Source organism: Schistosoma haematobium, chromosome ZW (assembly GCF_000699445.3).
Source record: "Schistosoma haematobium chromosome ZW, whole genome shotgun sequence".
Lineage (NCBI taxonomy): Eukaryota > Metazoa > Platyhelminthes > Trematoda > Strigeidida > Schistosomatidae > Schistosoma > Schistosoma haematobium.
The window spans coordinates 86,072,755-86,089,979 of record NC_067195.1 but is presented as its reverse complement, the minus strand read 5'-3'; the positions used below and the strand labels follow the sequence as shown (position 1 = coordinate 86,089,979).

Below are 17,225 nucleotides of genomic sequence, written 5' to 3'. Positions count from 1 at the left end.
AAACAAAAATGACCTAAACAAGGGTCGTGTGTGACCAACCTCAAGCAGATAGCCCTTGAGAACTGTAATCACTCTCGCAGGTCACTAACACCAAATTTTCTTTTCATGTACTTTTAGAAAAACACTTCCACAGCGTGGGCAACCAGGAAGTGATAATCGCCCTCATATCTCTAACAGTACTCAAGACCACTGTATTCATAACCAATTCCCCTCTTCAATTCCTTTTAATGCTCCCACTTCGGCTTTCAACTCTGAACTTCCTCTTCAAGTGTCACCACAGTCAACGATTCTAGTGCGCAAAACATTGTCCCAGGTATACTGAAACCTCACTTCAAACTACACATTGGAGCCTTCAACATACTCATCCTGTGTCAAATCGGTCAGCAGGCCTCCTTGGCTAAAATTCTAGGGTCTCGTACCATTGATGTATGCTGTGTCTTCGAAACACGCATACAGGATCCTAGTGTGGTCATTTACATGACCTTACCTCGCCAAAAAAGGAGCCGATGAGATACACCCTCCGTTTATCTGGCGACCCGACGTTGAATTCTCATGGACTTGCTGGTTGGAGACTGCGTGACATTACTCAGAATCGATCAAAATGGTGTAGGTGTATACACTCTGTCTTCCCTTAAACCCTGAGATTAAAATTACTACATATCTTTCTTTCTCTGAACTCTTATATGCAATCTTTCTTTTATATATCACCTCCACAGAATTAACTACTATGAATTCGGTGTTCATCATGTAGTCAATTTATACTTTGATAGGCAATATGAATACTAGTGAGCTCGGTCGTATTGAATTGTATTTGTCAAATATTGAACTTCTCTATACACGACAATATTTATCACCATTATTTATGTTATTCTAATGGTTTTTACAAGTGTTCCTTCAGTTTGTAAATATGTTTTATAGATAGATATTAACTAGATAGCTGGAACCTTAAATCTAAGGGGTTGTTGGAATCAAATACTTAAAACTGAAACCATAATCGACTTATCTTATTTTTAATTCATTAGATTATACAAAATTTATTATGATTTAATTATATTTTAAACAATAAATATAATTAAATCATGAGGAGGATGGCCAATCAACTGATGAAGTAGTGAAACTTCATCAGTTGAGATGGCTGGGACACGTGTTACGTATGCCCAACCACTGAATGCCTCGACATGCGACGTTTTATGGTGTAGGAGTAGGTTGGGATAAGGCTAGGAGCGACCACATCAAAAAATGGCACAAGTCCATGAAGTCACTGACAAGTGAACTGAGTCATGTTGGTAGGTGTAGACTACCTGGTTGGGGACCGCGAGATGATGGTTAGAGACCTTGAATGACATGGCTCAAAATCGTTTGCAATGGTGCAAGTACATCCACTTCTTGTGATCTAAATTCTAATCTTCTGAATTCTTCATGTTCCTTGTTTCCTCTTTCCAAATTTATTTCACTGGATTATACTAATTAACTAACATCTCCAAACCCTAATGTTTCCGATTACTGCTTATACTCTTACTACCTCTACCACTACGGGACTTGAATCGACAACTGCATCTCTGTGCTAATGTAGTATGGCAACTTGAACTGATATACGTAAGTACGAAGTTCTACGTTGTTGTTGCTGACCGACTGACCAGATTTTAAACAAATATACTGTCTACTTATAAGTAACTTAAAGTTATTTCTCAAGTAATTGAAAAGTTTCTAATGTTGATTTTTTTGTATCTGTGATATGGAACTAGAATACCTAGACTTAAAATTATTCGTATGTAATATGTGCTGTGAGAAGTCTATTCTTCAGAAAAACTGGTTATTCAATATAAGTTCTACTCACGTACGTCAATCCTAAGATTCCCAATTAGAAGAATGATGTAACAACTTGAAATCAACAATTGTTTGTTAAATTTTCTAAAGATTGTGTCAGTTATTTCATGGTAATTTATCAGATATGGGAGTTTATCGTCAAAGTTGGGATGTGCGTTGAAGATGGTAATAAATGATGTGAAACATTGATACTGTAATCTTGACCTTATACGATTCATATTGAAACTTCCCTCAGATTCTCTAAGTGAAATTGACGGACCGATTTTTTCACAGATCACTCCGAATCTCTTTAGCATAAGAGATGGTTGTTTTGGGAACCTCGACTTTATTGATAAGTCATAATCAGATAAATTAGCACTGAAGATTCTTGGCGAAGTATGATAATTTAAATATTATCAGTGTAGGGTTATGGAGATTATTAAGTGTTTGATTGAGATCATGAACCGATTGATGTTAGACCACCATTGAAAACCTGGAAGCACTGGACGGCCGTTTCGTCCCATTGTGGGACTCCTCAACAGTGCGCATCTACGACCCCGCTCGCGGGAAGCCGTGACAGGTATCTAACTCAATATAATGGAAGATGGTCGCGCAATTTCGTGGATTGGTTGGTAGTAGAAGTTAACATCTTTGAATGCCAGCTGAGTGGTCTAGAGGTTAAGCGTTCGTGTGCGAGACTCAAGGCCGTGGGTTGGAATCTCGCGAAGTGGGACCGTGGACGCGTACTGCTAAGGAGTCTCAAAACAAGATGAAACGTCCGTTCAGTGCTTTCAGATTTTCAACGGTAGTCTAACATCAATCGGTTCATGATCTGAATCAAAAACTTAATAATTTCTACAACCCTATACTGATTATTGTTTTTTTAAGCTAAATAAATTAAAATTCTCTTCTAAGCAATGACCCCATAGAAATAAGAAATTAATTTTCTATGATCCCAATTGAAGTATAAATGGAAACCACAGAGAACTGATCAGTTGCTTCATCCTATTGTGGGACATGGTAACAGTCCACACCAATGACCTGACTAGGAACATTCTATGATAAGTACAATCCATGAATTTAAATCAAATTATTTTCGCCATGTAAGATCACCTATATCTTACTAACTAGTTATTCTACTTTATAACAACTAAAAAAGCTTGTGACTTAGGGCAATATCGTGGCAGTCCGCACATGATGCACATATGCCAACAACAGACTGATTAATTGAAGTTCCTAAACAACAATGGGAAGATACAAGCAAACAGTACTAAATGAATTTAAACTTCACCCCATTGGACAAGCAGGTGGCTATCAGGACTCAGTAGTTAGGTGGATAACGCGATAGCGTTTGAAGCGAACGGTACTGGGTTCGGGTTCCAGGGTGAATGTCAACTCTGGGATACAGGTACATCCGGCCGATGAGTCCCAAATAAGACGAAACATGCGTCTTAGATACCACTGTTAGCCACTATCCGTCTTTGCTTAAAATATCCACTGTAGACTTTATAATGTAATCATCCCTAGATTGGCTACATACCAGCTCGAAAGATAAAACACAGATCTTACATCATTAACTCAGTAATAATACAAGTAAACATTACAAAATAAAATTTCATTATTATTGTAATTAATAATAAACAACTTTTTTTAAAGAGACGCGCATATTTGTTCTTTGTTAATCCATGAAAAAAGGGATGTAGACCGATATTTATGTATAAATTAATAATAATAATAATGATAATAATAATAATAATAATAATAATAATAAAACAACAACCACAGTAACAACAACAGTGAAATACAAGAATGTTTGTTTCAATGTTTAGTTTTATCAATTGGGATGTAATCGTTTTGTTTGTTTGTGTGTGTGTATATGTGTAATGAATAACTTTCATCAATTCACATTGACTTACATAAAAATTAAACAAATACACATTGTATGCATATATATATATATATATATATATATATATATATATATATATATGTGTAGGATAAGAGGACTTACTTACTTACTTTACTTATGCCTGTTACTCCTTGTGGAGGAGTATAGTCTGAGGATAAGGGGAATTAAGTAATTGATTATAAATTGAAGGCAACTATTGAATGATATACAATAATAAATTAAATTGAAGAAAAAAACGATCAAATTATATCAATAAATCAAATGAGAAGATCTACTGAAGAGAAAACAAAAGAGACAATAATTGAATAAAACACAAATTACAAATAATAATAATTGCAGTATTTGTTTAAATAAAGCAATTGTATTTGATATTTTATAGAAGGTGCACCGGATTCAATGTTACATAATCAAAGAAACTCATATAGGAGATGATACACGCCTAGTGACGATCAATGAAGAATTAAATTGGAGGCGGGGTGGGGGAAAGGGAATGCATAATACTTTAGTAGATAGATTTACAAGTATAATAATAATAAGCAATTTGTTTAACATGAATAAACAACATCAGATGATCCAGTAACATCAGTTTAACCGAAAATAACAATCATAATAATGAAATAAAACCCAATTTAAAAAAAAACAATAAGAAAAAACATTGAGAGATCAAAAATGCAAAAGAAGAAGAAGTTAGACAATATCTTTTAGTTGTTGTTGAATTCATTAAAAGTAGGAATGTTAATATTGTCATAACAATAATTGAGATAATTATGTTATGTAATAAATAGATAGGATATTTATAATGAAGTCCATCTATAGCTTTTCTAGAATCACTATCAGTCCCAAGCCCGGATAAAAGACGAGAGTTGAGCATGGGGTTAGCGATCTCATCTTGTAGAAAACTAACACGTTAAAAAGAAGAAAAAAAAACCGCTAACCAGAACTATTCATCATAATGATTACAATTAAAAATAGAAGAGAATGGTGGATAGATTCAATGATAGGAGGATTAAGAAAGTGTATATATCACACCTATTGCATATACATTTGTGTACATTATAATGATATACTTTGTTTAAAATAATGATGGTTATGTAATTGAATATCTGAATAAATTCATACATTCATTCAATTGTATATTTGATAGACATGCAAAGAAACAAACAAACAAACCATTAATTCAGTCAGTCAGTAACAACGTAGAACTTCGTACGTACGTACATCAGTTCGAGTTGCCACACCACATTAGCACAGAGATGGTCGTTGAAACCACTAACTCATATATAAATGACAAAGAAAAGGCCCGAAAAACAAAACAAAACATCCTGTAATGATCAATAATAATCAATATTCATACTATTTAATTAAAGTAAACAGTTATATTGTCCTATTTTACTTTTGAGCTTTATGATTATTATTATGATGATGATTATTAACAAGATCACCGAAAAAGGAATGAACTTTGATAATGTTGAATAAAAAAAGGAGAACAGAACAATAACATCATTATTACCAGCACCACCACCACCAGCACCAACCAACAACAACATCAACACCAAAAATAACCACACAAGTGACCAATAACTAGTCGTTTAACATTGAAACGAAATAAAAATGTTTTATTTTAAAAAGTAAACCAGAATAAAATGAATAAAACAAAATGAAAAATTGAAAGGAAGACCGTGAAATGAATAGATCATTTTTCTTTTTTTTTGTTTTCTTGTTTTAGATATCAAAATAAACAATGACCGGATCATGGTGAGCATTAGTAACCACCTTTTTTACTGCTTAATGAATCCATATTAATACATTACAATAATGAATAATAATAATTCAAATATGATTTATACAAAAAAGGGAAGTTACACACACACACACACACACACGTGCACGCACACACGCACATGGAGAGAAAGAATGAGTCAAAGTGAGAATTAGGCACAATAGTGTGAATGACATATTCATCTAATATATATTCGAAATATCTAAATGAAATAATTCGATTGAATAATTGATAGAAAATATCAAAAATATATTGTAGATTTTATAGTAAGTATTATTTCAGACAACAACAACAACCATAACTACTGTGATTGTAGGCATTGATTTCGGAATTGATCTTCAAGGTACCTACTCTACTGTTCCTACTCCTAACTCCTCTCCCTTTTTCTCTTTATCTCTCTGACATCTGAATAAAAAAACATCACTTATTTACTTATGATTCAATAAAAATACATTTAGAAAAATACAAAGAAATAAATAAAATGAAAATGGAAGGCTAATAATACAACAGCACAACCGAATTACAGATGAAGAAATTGAAAGAATAATATTACCCGGTAACTAACTGTATGTAGGGGGTAGCTGTTAGTTGATTAGTTGTTGTTGATGATAATGATGATGATTTGCTTATTTTCTCACATTCACATACATAAAGACAAGTAGACAATTTGAATCAAGTATTATAATTTTTTTTTTTAAAAAGAAATCCATTTACATAGTAACCACAAAATGTGTGCCTATGGATCATTGGAAAATATTGATATACACGATGTATTAGATAGATTACATGAACCATTGATATTATTTACTCCATTAGTCATTGTAATTATTGGTGATGATGATGGGATTGTTGTGATATGATTAACAAGCGGATAAATTTGAGGATAATTCACAACATCAGATTGATCTAATAATGTAAATGAATCATCCAAAGATGTTTGTAGCATACAATCATATTCCCCATTGACATCATCACCGATACCACTTAAATTCATACCATTAGGTGATAAATTTATCGGTGGAAGTTGATTAGAATCTGTTGTTGATGAACAACAATCATCATTGGTAATATTCATTTGATAAATATTATAATTTGGTGTACATGGTTGTTTTATACCATTTAATGAATGAGATGAACATGATGATGTTGATGTTGAATTAGCTGGTCGTTTACGAGTTTTTCTTGTACCTGATCGACTAGATGAAATAGCAGCAACTGGTGATGGTGTATTATTACAATCAGAATTTCCATCTATACATGGATTTCCATTGGAATTAGGTATACGACCAAAACGTCGTTCATCTTTACATTTCTGTGCCATACGAGCACGTACAGCTGCGGCTGGTTTATTGAATCGTCGACGGATTGTAGCTGAATAAAGTTTAAAAATATATAAAGTAATTGCTTTAAATAATAGTCATTTTAGTTATCTAAATAAAGTACAGATATATGAATGCAAAATATTCTGCTCAATTAATTCCCATTAGGTTCCAAAAATAGATACTACTATCATTGTGGGTATCATCATCAAGAAATTATCAATAAAATGCACTATGTATATAAAATTCAACGGTGAAATTTCTACACAAACATTTGATGTCACCATAGGTTTACTACGACGTCCCATATTGACTGACATTTTTCTCACTACAGTAGAAAACGGTTTACTGGCACGGTATATTGACAGGTTTCCATTTTACTGTAACTTCACCTGTACTCCTACGTTTAATGCCGTTCCGAATTCCAGATAAAGGAGGAGGGGTGACCATGGTGTCAACAAGCCCATCGCCTAGAAAACTACCTTGCTAAAAAACGCTAACCGAAATAGACCATTTAAACTCTGCCCTACAAGTTGAAGGATCATCATTCACAAGAATTGTGGGTATGGATATATCATGGAATGACATCGAATAACTGGGAGAAAAAAATCTAAAATAGTGAGAGCTTTTCAAATTTATATCCCTTCAACAAAGTCATGGGTGGCACTATATTCCCTTACAAACACGCACAAAGTTAAATGGGCCTCACCGAACGACACTGCAGAGAATCATATCGATCATATATACAGATGAAACTGAAGCTAAAGAAGCACTGAACAACCGTAGAAACAGCATCTCATATGTTTAATACAGTCTTCTTTTGAGATACTGACAAACTCAAAGAATTTAAGATAGGTCTTAGCAACAGATTCCAGGCCTCACAAGTTATACTCTAAAAAGAGGAAACTAGTGTGCAGAACAATTGAGGACGGATTAAGGGAGCAATAACTGCAACATGCCACAACGTAATGAACCGAAACAAGCACCAATATATAAGGTGAAACTCAATAGACATATTAGGAAAGACGCACCAACGAATAAATAAAAAGACAGTGATCAACAACATTTGAACAAGAGCAGAGAAGTCAAGGAACAGGCAGAATACATAGAAGCAAATAAGTGGGCGAAGAAAAGCATTAGACCTGACAAGCAGAAATGCGTGGAAGATCTTGCAGCTACAGCGGAAAAAGCTTTAAGAGAAGGAAACATGAGACACTTATATAATACACCGGAGCAACTGAATGGAAAATATAATAGACCAGAAAGACCAGTTAAATAAAAATAAGGCAAGCCAATCACTGAAACTCAAGAGCAGTGAGATAGGTAGGTAAAACACTTTGAGGAACTCTTGGGTAAATCCGTCCCATTAAAACCACCGGACATCGAAGCAGCACACACAAACCTTCCTATAGATTTCGCTCCATCAATGGTCGAAGCAATCAGGATGGTCAAATCAGGAGTGGGAAAGCATTGCTTTCCTTTGTACTATTTAAACTTGTGTTAATTTAATTTGGTTGTTTATTTACTCTGAAAAAGCGGCTTATATTAAGTTACAAAACGTCAGAAATGTAAATTTTTCTACTCGTTGGCATATAGCAAGAAATACACTTACTATTAATATTCTACCCGATTCTCAATGCATTTGAAACTATCAAGTCCAACCTTGACATTGATACCAATATTACACAAACGCTTTGACATTTTAGGAAATAGTAAATATGGGAATTTGCACGAACAAAAATAAAAACCAACTCAATGTTCTTTAAAAAGATATTTATTCTCACTTTGAATTTCTTCATATCACTCACCAGTTTAGATTAGCATGAATGTTGTTATAGGTATGTGGCTAGTTGTCACTTACTGATTACTTCCATCGTGGAAAGATATATATTATTGAGAGACCTGAACAAGAAACTGATTTAATAGTGATTTTGTCTAGTTGGGAAAGATAACGCAGAACTTAAGGAACAGCTGTTGGGTGCCGATTACGTACAACTTTTTGTTAGTAATTTTGGTTTTACAACCATACTAATCAAAGTTGAGTCCTAGCGACAAAAGGATGATGTGCTATTCCTTGCGTCAACATTTTCAACATTTGTTAATTGAGGTAGCTGTATTGAATATCTATGGCATTTTGTTCAATATAGCTTTTTAAAAATCAACTCATTCATTAGGTGCTTGGGTGTAAGCTAAACTCGAAGTGTGAGGGTTAATCATACTACTCATTCGCCCAAACGGAAGTGTAAATGAAGCAAGGTTCAAAATTTGGACTTAGTGGCTAAACGTGAAACTCTTTAACTACTAGGGCACCGCTCCAATTGACTCGATTATTTTATGATATTAAATCGATTCATTATACACGTCAAAGATGATTAGCGCAACATGTTTTATTTCTTTTATTTTTACAATAGTTCAGGCACTAAGTTCATAAGCACATACATGTAAACGATTATTAATTCCAGTATTTTATCTGATTACATTTCAATCACTGATGTCAACCAGTACTGAGAATGTATCATCAATTTAAGCAAGTTGTATTCACATGGTAACAGAGTTATTTACTTTCTGTCTTTTCTTACAGTAAACTTATCCATTGTATACATTACACACATCCTGTTACACAAACATTATAATGTATATACACGTAGAACATCAAACAGACATGCTGGTCAATCCTATAAAGTGGACCGTTTACGACACAACAATGTTATGCATGTAAACATTAAGGTCATATTAATGTGTATCTTAGATGAACACTTAGTCAGAGGTTAAGGTTATTTGTTGTTCGCTAGCACCAGCATCATTTTTCTTTATTTGGATATTCACATGTACATTAGTATGTGTGGTCATTGTCTACAGAACTTTATATATCACATATACACAAAAAAACACAACACGAAACACCATTCACTAGATTATTCATGAATTTCCACAACGATTGAAAGAAACGTGTGTATGCGGGACGAAGTTGGAAAGGATGAAGTTTAAAATCGATTTAATGAGAATTCACATACACACTCATACAATAAATAAAGGTCAGAATTAGTTATCAACACTATAGACTTCTGTATTTGTTTGAGGTTAATAAGAGAATGGATGATGGTTAAAAAAAAAAGTGTCAACAATAAGTTAGAAAGACAAACTGTATTTGTAGTATGCATGGACTATATGTATATACCATTCAATATTAACTAATCATATTGATATCATTTTGATTCGGTTTTCTTCCTCATAAATTTGAGGAATTATTTTCTTAAAGACAAGCAAATAAATACGATATACTACATTAGTATAATTAGGTTGCAACAAAATGAAAATGTATGTACTCTTGTTGATGCAGGCACATGCAGCTGATAAGTCCCAAATAGAATGAAACATATGTCCTGGATCCAACTGTTGGCTAAAATCTGTCTTTTTTAAATATCTTTATTGGAGTTCATCAAAAACACTAACTAAGATAATTTAGTAGATGAATTCATCAGTCAATTGAAGCTAGATCATCATGGAAAACCTTGAAGCACTGGAATTCATCTACTAAATTACTATAATATATCCACAAAACCCCCCTCTGACTAAATAAGGTGCTGATCATTCTTGTGAAGTTGATTTGCCTATTGAATTATTAAATCATCAGTATATAAACAATAATATGAAGCTGATTGTGTTATACACAACGATGTGTAGACGTTCCAGAATAAGACTATATAAAAAGGCATAAAACAAAAAAAAATAGTTGAGTGGACAATCGTTTTCGATAACTTCTGCTTCTCGGATCAACAATTATAAGTCCATAATTCCTGCATTATATTGACCAAGATAAGGTAAATATTTAAACCGTGATCGATGTAAAAGTTCATCAATGTTTTGACAGCTAACAGTTGGAAGACTTCCTAGTCAAATTTCTAGTGGCACAGAAACGCCAAGAAACATTTCATCCCATCAGCACTGAACAGAAACTTTAGAGAAATATCTAGAAAATGTAAAGTCAGGAATCACGGGTCTCATTGGACAATTAACCATATTGCTACTATATTTGGTATGGTTTCAGAAGTTCAAGGTCGTGTGCAACTCTATAAATACCCTCATTTTTCTGTTCAGGAATTACCTTGGGAATAAAACTCTTACTTGAAACTCCCTCCTTCCTCTCTAGTGTTTCAGTTGATGTGCTGAAGTAATCGAGGTTATAGCAACCAACTAGGAAGACAATACAGGGATACCGGTAGCATGACTTATCAATAATTGTTTAATCCACTTATTTATGTATGTCATACATTAATCGTGGATTTATAACTAAGTCATCGGAAAAAATTGTTAGTTCAAATGCCAAACTTCTTCAGTGAAAGTGGCCACAATTATTAATATTAAACACGATATTAGTAAGAAGAAATTTTTCTTCTAGTTAGCGTTTTTTAGCGAGTTAGTTTTCTACGGGATGGGGTCGCTAACCCCATGCCCAACCCTCCTCATTTATCCAAGCTTGGGACCGGCAGTAGCCCCCGGAGGGACTCCAGGCCGAGTAATAAGAGGAAAGTGATTGGATGAAACCAATACACCAGAATAATAATAACAAGTATAAATAACAACTAAATATTGAAAATTCAACTCAAAAAGAACAAATGAAATCGAAAATTAAGAAAGCATGAAATATTAATAAACATCGAGATCAACGGGAAAACAATAAAATGAATATATATATATATATATATATATATATATATTAAATCCAACCAATTTTCAATTATATCATCTAAGCAAAGATGGATAATGGCTAGCAGTGGAATCTAAGACGCATGTTTCGTCCTATTTAGGACTTATTAGCTGGATATACCTGCATCTCAGAGTGGATGCTCGCCTTGGAACTTGAATCCAGTACCACTTGCTTCAAACGCTATCGTGTTGTCCACTTAGCTGCTGAGTCCTAGAGTGAATATCAACTCTGAGATGCATGTACATCCAGCCTACGAGTCCCAAATAGAACGAAATGAGCATCCTGGATTCCATTCATTTTACTTGTGGATTAAGGCAATGCACACAGTATGTATATGTCAATAACAGACGGACCAATTGCGGTCCTAAACATCAATGGAACATTCCAGTAAACAATACCAAGTGAATTTATATAATCTAAGCTTTAAATTGTTTCAACTAGGAATGATGCATTTGTTAATATGGTTTATTTCTATACAATAATTTCATAAAATATGGTGTTTTATTTTATTTGAAGATTCATTTAATGTTTCTATGCTCGATAACATTACGTGTACAATCGTAGGTGATGATTAGAAAAAGTAACACAAATCTCAATAATATAAATCGATCAGGGCTTAAAGTCTCATCGATATATATATACCAGCCACCTTTTTATATAAATTGTCTCGTAAGTTACAGACTTTTAGTGAATTGCGTAATAAAAATTCAAATATGTGCGAATATAAGTGAATGTTTTCAAGTTGATTTTGGCTGACTTTCATTTCTATGCAAACAACATAAAGAAACTTTTTAACAAACATAAATGTGAGGTGACTGTTGTTGAGCCTAATAATAATAATGAAACAATGTTGTAACATGATCCTCTTATTATATTTCGACTTTGATTGAAAGATAGATATATAGAGTGTATAAGAGAGAAAGAAAAGGACAACAATAAAAAAAAAGATTGTGTCTTTTAAAAACACAAAAAAAAATTGTAACAAAATTTAGTCATAACTACAATTAATTGGATAACTGAACACAATTATCACCACCAGTTCAACACTGAGGGGGCACATTAAAGGATTCATCATTATACTAGACAATGTGATCAATAAATTCGTCAATGGTTGTTTCTTCATTGAAATGATGAAAACAAATAAGCGCAAAAATCAACACACATTTAAACATACATACACACAAACAACACGTTCATTTTTCAATTATTCAAAGTTGAGAATATAGGATGAGAAAGATAGAGAATCTCTCTAGTGGAAGAAGAAAAAACCATTATTGTAGAGTATTCTATAAACAACATTCCATTGAATCAATCGTGTACTTAATTCATCATAAACACATGTATATATATATATCAATGAGAAGTGTATAAACCCACATGAGAAAGAAGAATGAGACGCGAGGATGGGGAGGTTGTGTGGATGCAGTAAATAAAACGTGTAAAAATCATTTTCATCTAACTTTCCTTTATATAAACTACCAGTTACTTATAGTTACTATGCGCTTTCTCTGTTTTACACAGAAACACACACACACACACTCGTCAATGACATTATGAAGTACTAGTCCATTGAAACAAAAACAAACGTAGATAAAAATATCGACAAATGTTTTATTTGTGAAAAAAAATTCGAAAATATACAGTACACATATATATGTTTGTGTGTGTGTGTGTTAGTAGTAAAACTTCATAATATTGGAATCAAGTACACAAGTGTACACTAATAAAACAAAGAAAAACAACACTCATAATGATAATTATTTTTCTCTCTCTAAAAATGGACAATTCAAAGAATTGTGCAATTGTTATTAGATACATTTTTGTAATTAGAATATTTTACTCAAATATATCATGATTATATTTTGAATAAAATAATAAATGTATCACAAGGGGATCACCATGGAAAACCTGAAAACACTGGACGGTTGTTTCGTCCTGTTGTGGGACTCCTCAGCAGTGTGGATCCACGATTTCGTCCCCTGTGAGATTCGAACCCAGAACCTATCGGTTTCGCGTGCGAACACTTGACCTTTAAACCAAATGATTGATGTAAATATGATATAGTTGAATAATGAAATCATTCAACTGTTCTATAAGTTTTGTTGGTCGCTTAAAACTCCCATACACTAGAACTATTAGTGTTGAATGATGAAAGCTGAAATATAGCATTGGTTTATGAAATTATCAAATATTGAAATAAGGCATGTTGATATGTGCAGACTGATTGGTTAAGGTTAACAAGATTTTGATAACCAATGATTGTAAATGTCTAAGATCGCTTACAACCGATCTTGAATGGATGTATTCAATTTTTCACCCCTCTTACTTTTTATGCACAGTTTTTGCTACTATCATTGATACTGTTACTACCTTGACTACTCTTGTATTTATTTTGATAATTTCATCTCATTATGCTGATGTGATGTCTTAACTTGAACCAAATAATATAATTGCCATGTTCTAGATTGCTTAAGACTGATTAGTACTGGAGTTTGGACATTATGAAAAGAAGCTTAAGGCTGAGCACACGAATATATATGCATAAGCATCAGATTGTTATCATGTCATAAATACCTGGTATCCGACCAAAGGATAAAAGAGATTTCAATAGTTCACTTCGTCAACTTCTCCTACTACCGTTATTACTTAAATGTACTCAGAGCTTTAAGTTACAATGTTCTTATGAGGGATGATAATGATAATAATAATATACAAATGCTTCAACTGAAGTAGATGGGGCGAGAATTTGAACTTGCAACATATTGCTCACCATGATTATCGTTTAGGAGTAACTCGATGATAATAATTTTAGAAAGTAAAAATAAAAAAAATATAGGTTATAATTTAGAGAGAGTTTGATGGTGGCTAGTAATGAAATCCAAGACATGTTTCGTCCTATTTGGGACTCGTTAGCTGGATGTTCCTAGATGCTGGAGTTAACGTTCATGCCGCGGCTCAAACAACCAATATAAATGAATTAGTCTGGGTCATAGTTTGTATAATTAGTATTTGATTACTGAAATGTGAAATATCCTAACACCATAAGATTATAGAAATGTGATTAATGACTGATGCCAATGATTGATCAATACCTATTAGTTAATTTATTTATGCATAATAAGACTTCAGGCAATATCGTGGAAGCCCGCACAGGAGGCACATATGCCAACAAGAGACCGATCAATTGCAGTCGTAAATAACAATGGGAATATACAAGTAAACAACACCAAGTGAATAATAAGTACGATGTTTGGAACAAAGCACAGAAAAAATGCACCAAAGAAAATGGATTGATATGATATTGTAAAGAAATCAAATGAGGGGGAGGGGAAGCGGTCATATTATTTAAGGAATAATTGAGTAAGAATGATGTTGAGTAAAAAGATCAGATTTATTAAGTGAATAACTCAGTCAGTCAGTAACAATGTAGAACTTCGTATGTACGTACATCAGTTCGAGATTTCTTTTAGTCAAAAGATTTACTGAAGTAAATAGTAGAAAACCATAGCAGGATAATCACTGACTAATCTATTTTTCAACTCTACCCGGAGAGAAAGGCTAGCTGACATAGTAGGACCTAGTAGATCAGAATATGGCATCGATTCGTGATGTTTTTGGTTGTTTATCTGAGCTATCAGGGTGAATGGACTAATACTTGTTATCAGTGATTAGAAATGTTGAGTGATCTCACACATTGTGAGGTTGTAATTACACAGTTGTACGAATTTGTTAAATTCTGAGTTAAACTTCATTCAATACTTTTCATTCTTTCGAAATATTTATTTCTTATATTTCTCTATTCATTTTGTTTATTTCTCCTCGCTTAATGAGAAATAGGGAAACTTGGATTAGTTTATATTCGTACCAAACCCTAGGTTGATAATGACTACTGAATGAGTGATATAAACAATAAAATTTATTTTCAAATACACATTACTAAAAACTTCTCTTACTCTATTAAAAGTACCAAAACCAAGAAATATCTATCAAAGTTGAGATAAATTATACAGACAAATCTTTCCGATTACTGCTTATAATTTTACTACCTCTACCACAATGGGATTTAAATCGACAACTGCATCTCTGTGCTAATGTGGTATGGCAACTCGAACTGATGTACGTACGGACGAAGTTCTACGTTGTTGATGACTGACTGACTGATACAGACAAACTGTTTGTAACAGAAACGTTTCATTTTCTAATTCTTTCTCTAGCTTTCAAAAACACTAACTGAAGTATACTATGATGATAACGTGGTGGAAGGAATACCTTGTTCAGTACTGTTTTTGACTGTAGCACTTGATAGTACAAGTTTAAATCTCTGAATGGAGGACATACATTCTCTTAAGAATGAAGATAAACCTTGTAGATAAGTAGCAACAAGCATGAAAGATAAGTTTAACACTGTCAATTGTCTGCAAATATATGATACTTGTGTTATTGAAGATATCAAAAATTGAATTGAAAGAATACGGTCACACAATGCAGAACTGGACGACAACATAATATTAAGTAATCTAATTAATGTAATATTAAGAAACTCAGTCTATATGTATATATACTTCAATGATTGATTAGAATAATGTGGAACTATCACTAAGCCCAGTTATCAGAGCTCTTAATAATAGCCCAAAGCATTTACTCTATTGTAATGTCTATTGACGAATTTTATTTTAATGTGTTTATTTACTGTGTTTTTGGGGTATGATGATCATAAAAGTTTAATCTCGTGAATTGTCTGGCGGACTTAATTTCAGTTACCGATTGATTACAAAATCGTGACCAATGTCATGTCTGTCTAGTTCTTTAGTGCTAATCGAATTCTATTGATCGAGTTACAATGTGGCCACTACCAACTAACTCAAACCACCTAAAATCTCAACAAAGTGCACGTGATGTCAACTCAATTGGATAAGTGGTCACATAGCAACTTTATCGATATAATCAGATCAGGACAAAAGAACTAGACAAACGTTCCACTGGTTAATGCTCAGTGATCGATCAATAATAAATGTTTCAATTGTATCGGAGACTAATCTCTATACAAGTAGCTCAATGTTAACGTCTTAGGCTGCGAAGCTAGCTGGATGAGTTGAGTTGAAATCCTGAAGATAACATCAGTTCCTACAAAATTGCAAGAACTCTTTTGCTGATAGTGTGTCAATCAACACGGAACTTAGGTTCTACTGATTACTTTTGATCATCTACGTATATTTCCAAGAAGAATTCATACAGTCAGTTAATTATTTTGAGCTCAAATTCAGTGCATAGAACAGTGAGATTATTCAATGGTTGTTCTAGTCCTTAATGAGAACAAACTGTGTTAATTTAGAAGTTACAAGTATTATAGTCTATTATTATCATTATTATTAGTAGTACATGGATTGAAACTTCTATTATTATTTTACGAAAATAGAAAAAACAAAAAAAAGAATAAAAAACAATCAATCAGAAGGAAAGACAAAAATGTATTGAGAAAAATTCAATTAGGCAGAAACAGAGAACTTGGAAAAAAATATGATATAAGTGGTACTTGATCATACATACAACAACCATAGAAGATCTGGTTTTTCAACAACAACAACAACAACAAGAATCCAAATTTCCACACAAGCAAAAAATGTTGCAGATCAACAATAACAGATTATTGGAATAATGAATATACAAATTTACGTAAGTTAGACCACACTTAATGTTTATAAT

General features: G+C 33.0%; 1 protein-coding gene across 1 annotated transcript in view; it reads right to left on the bottom strand.

Moving 5' to 3' along the window:
• Positions 1-1,705: 1,705 nt before the first annotated feature.
• Positions 1,706-17,225, bottom strand: part of MS3_00004626 (uncharacterized protein) — a 37,931-nt gene continuing 22,411 nt past the window's right edge. Inside the window, exon 4 of the mRNA XM_051212564.1 lies at positions 1,706-6,866. Within this exon, the coding sequence (XP_051072754.1) occupies positions 6,232-6,866 (635 nt within the window). The 3' untranslated portion in view covers positions 1,706-6,231. The remainder of the gene's footprint in view (positions 6,867-17,225) is intronic.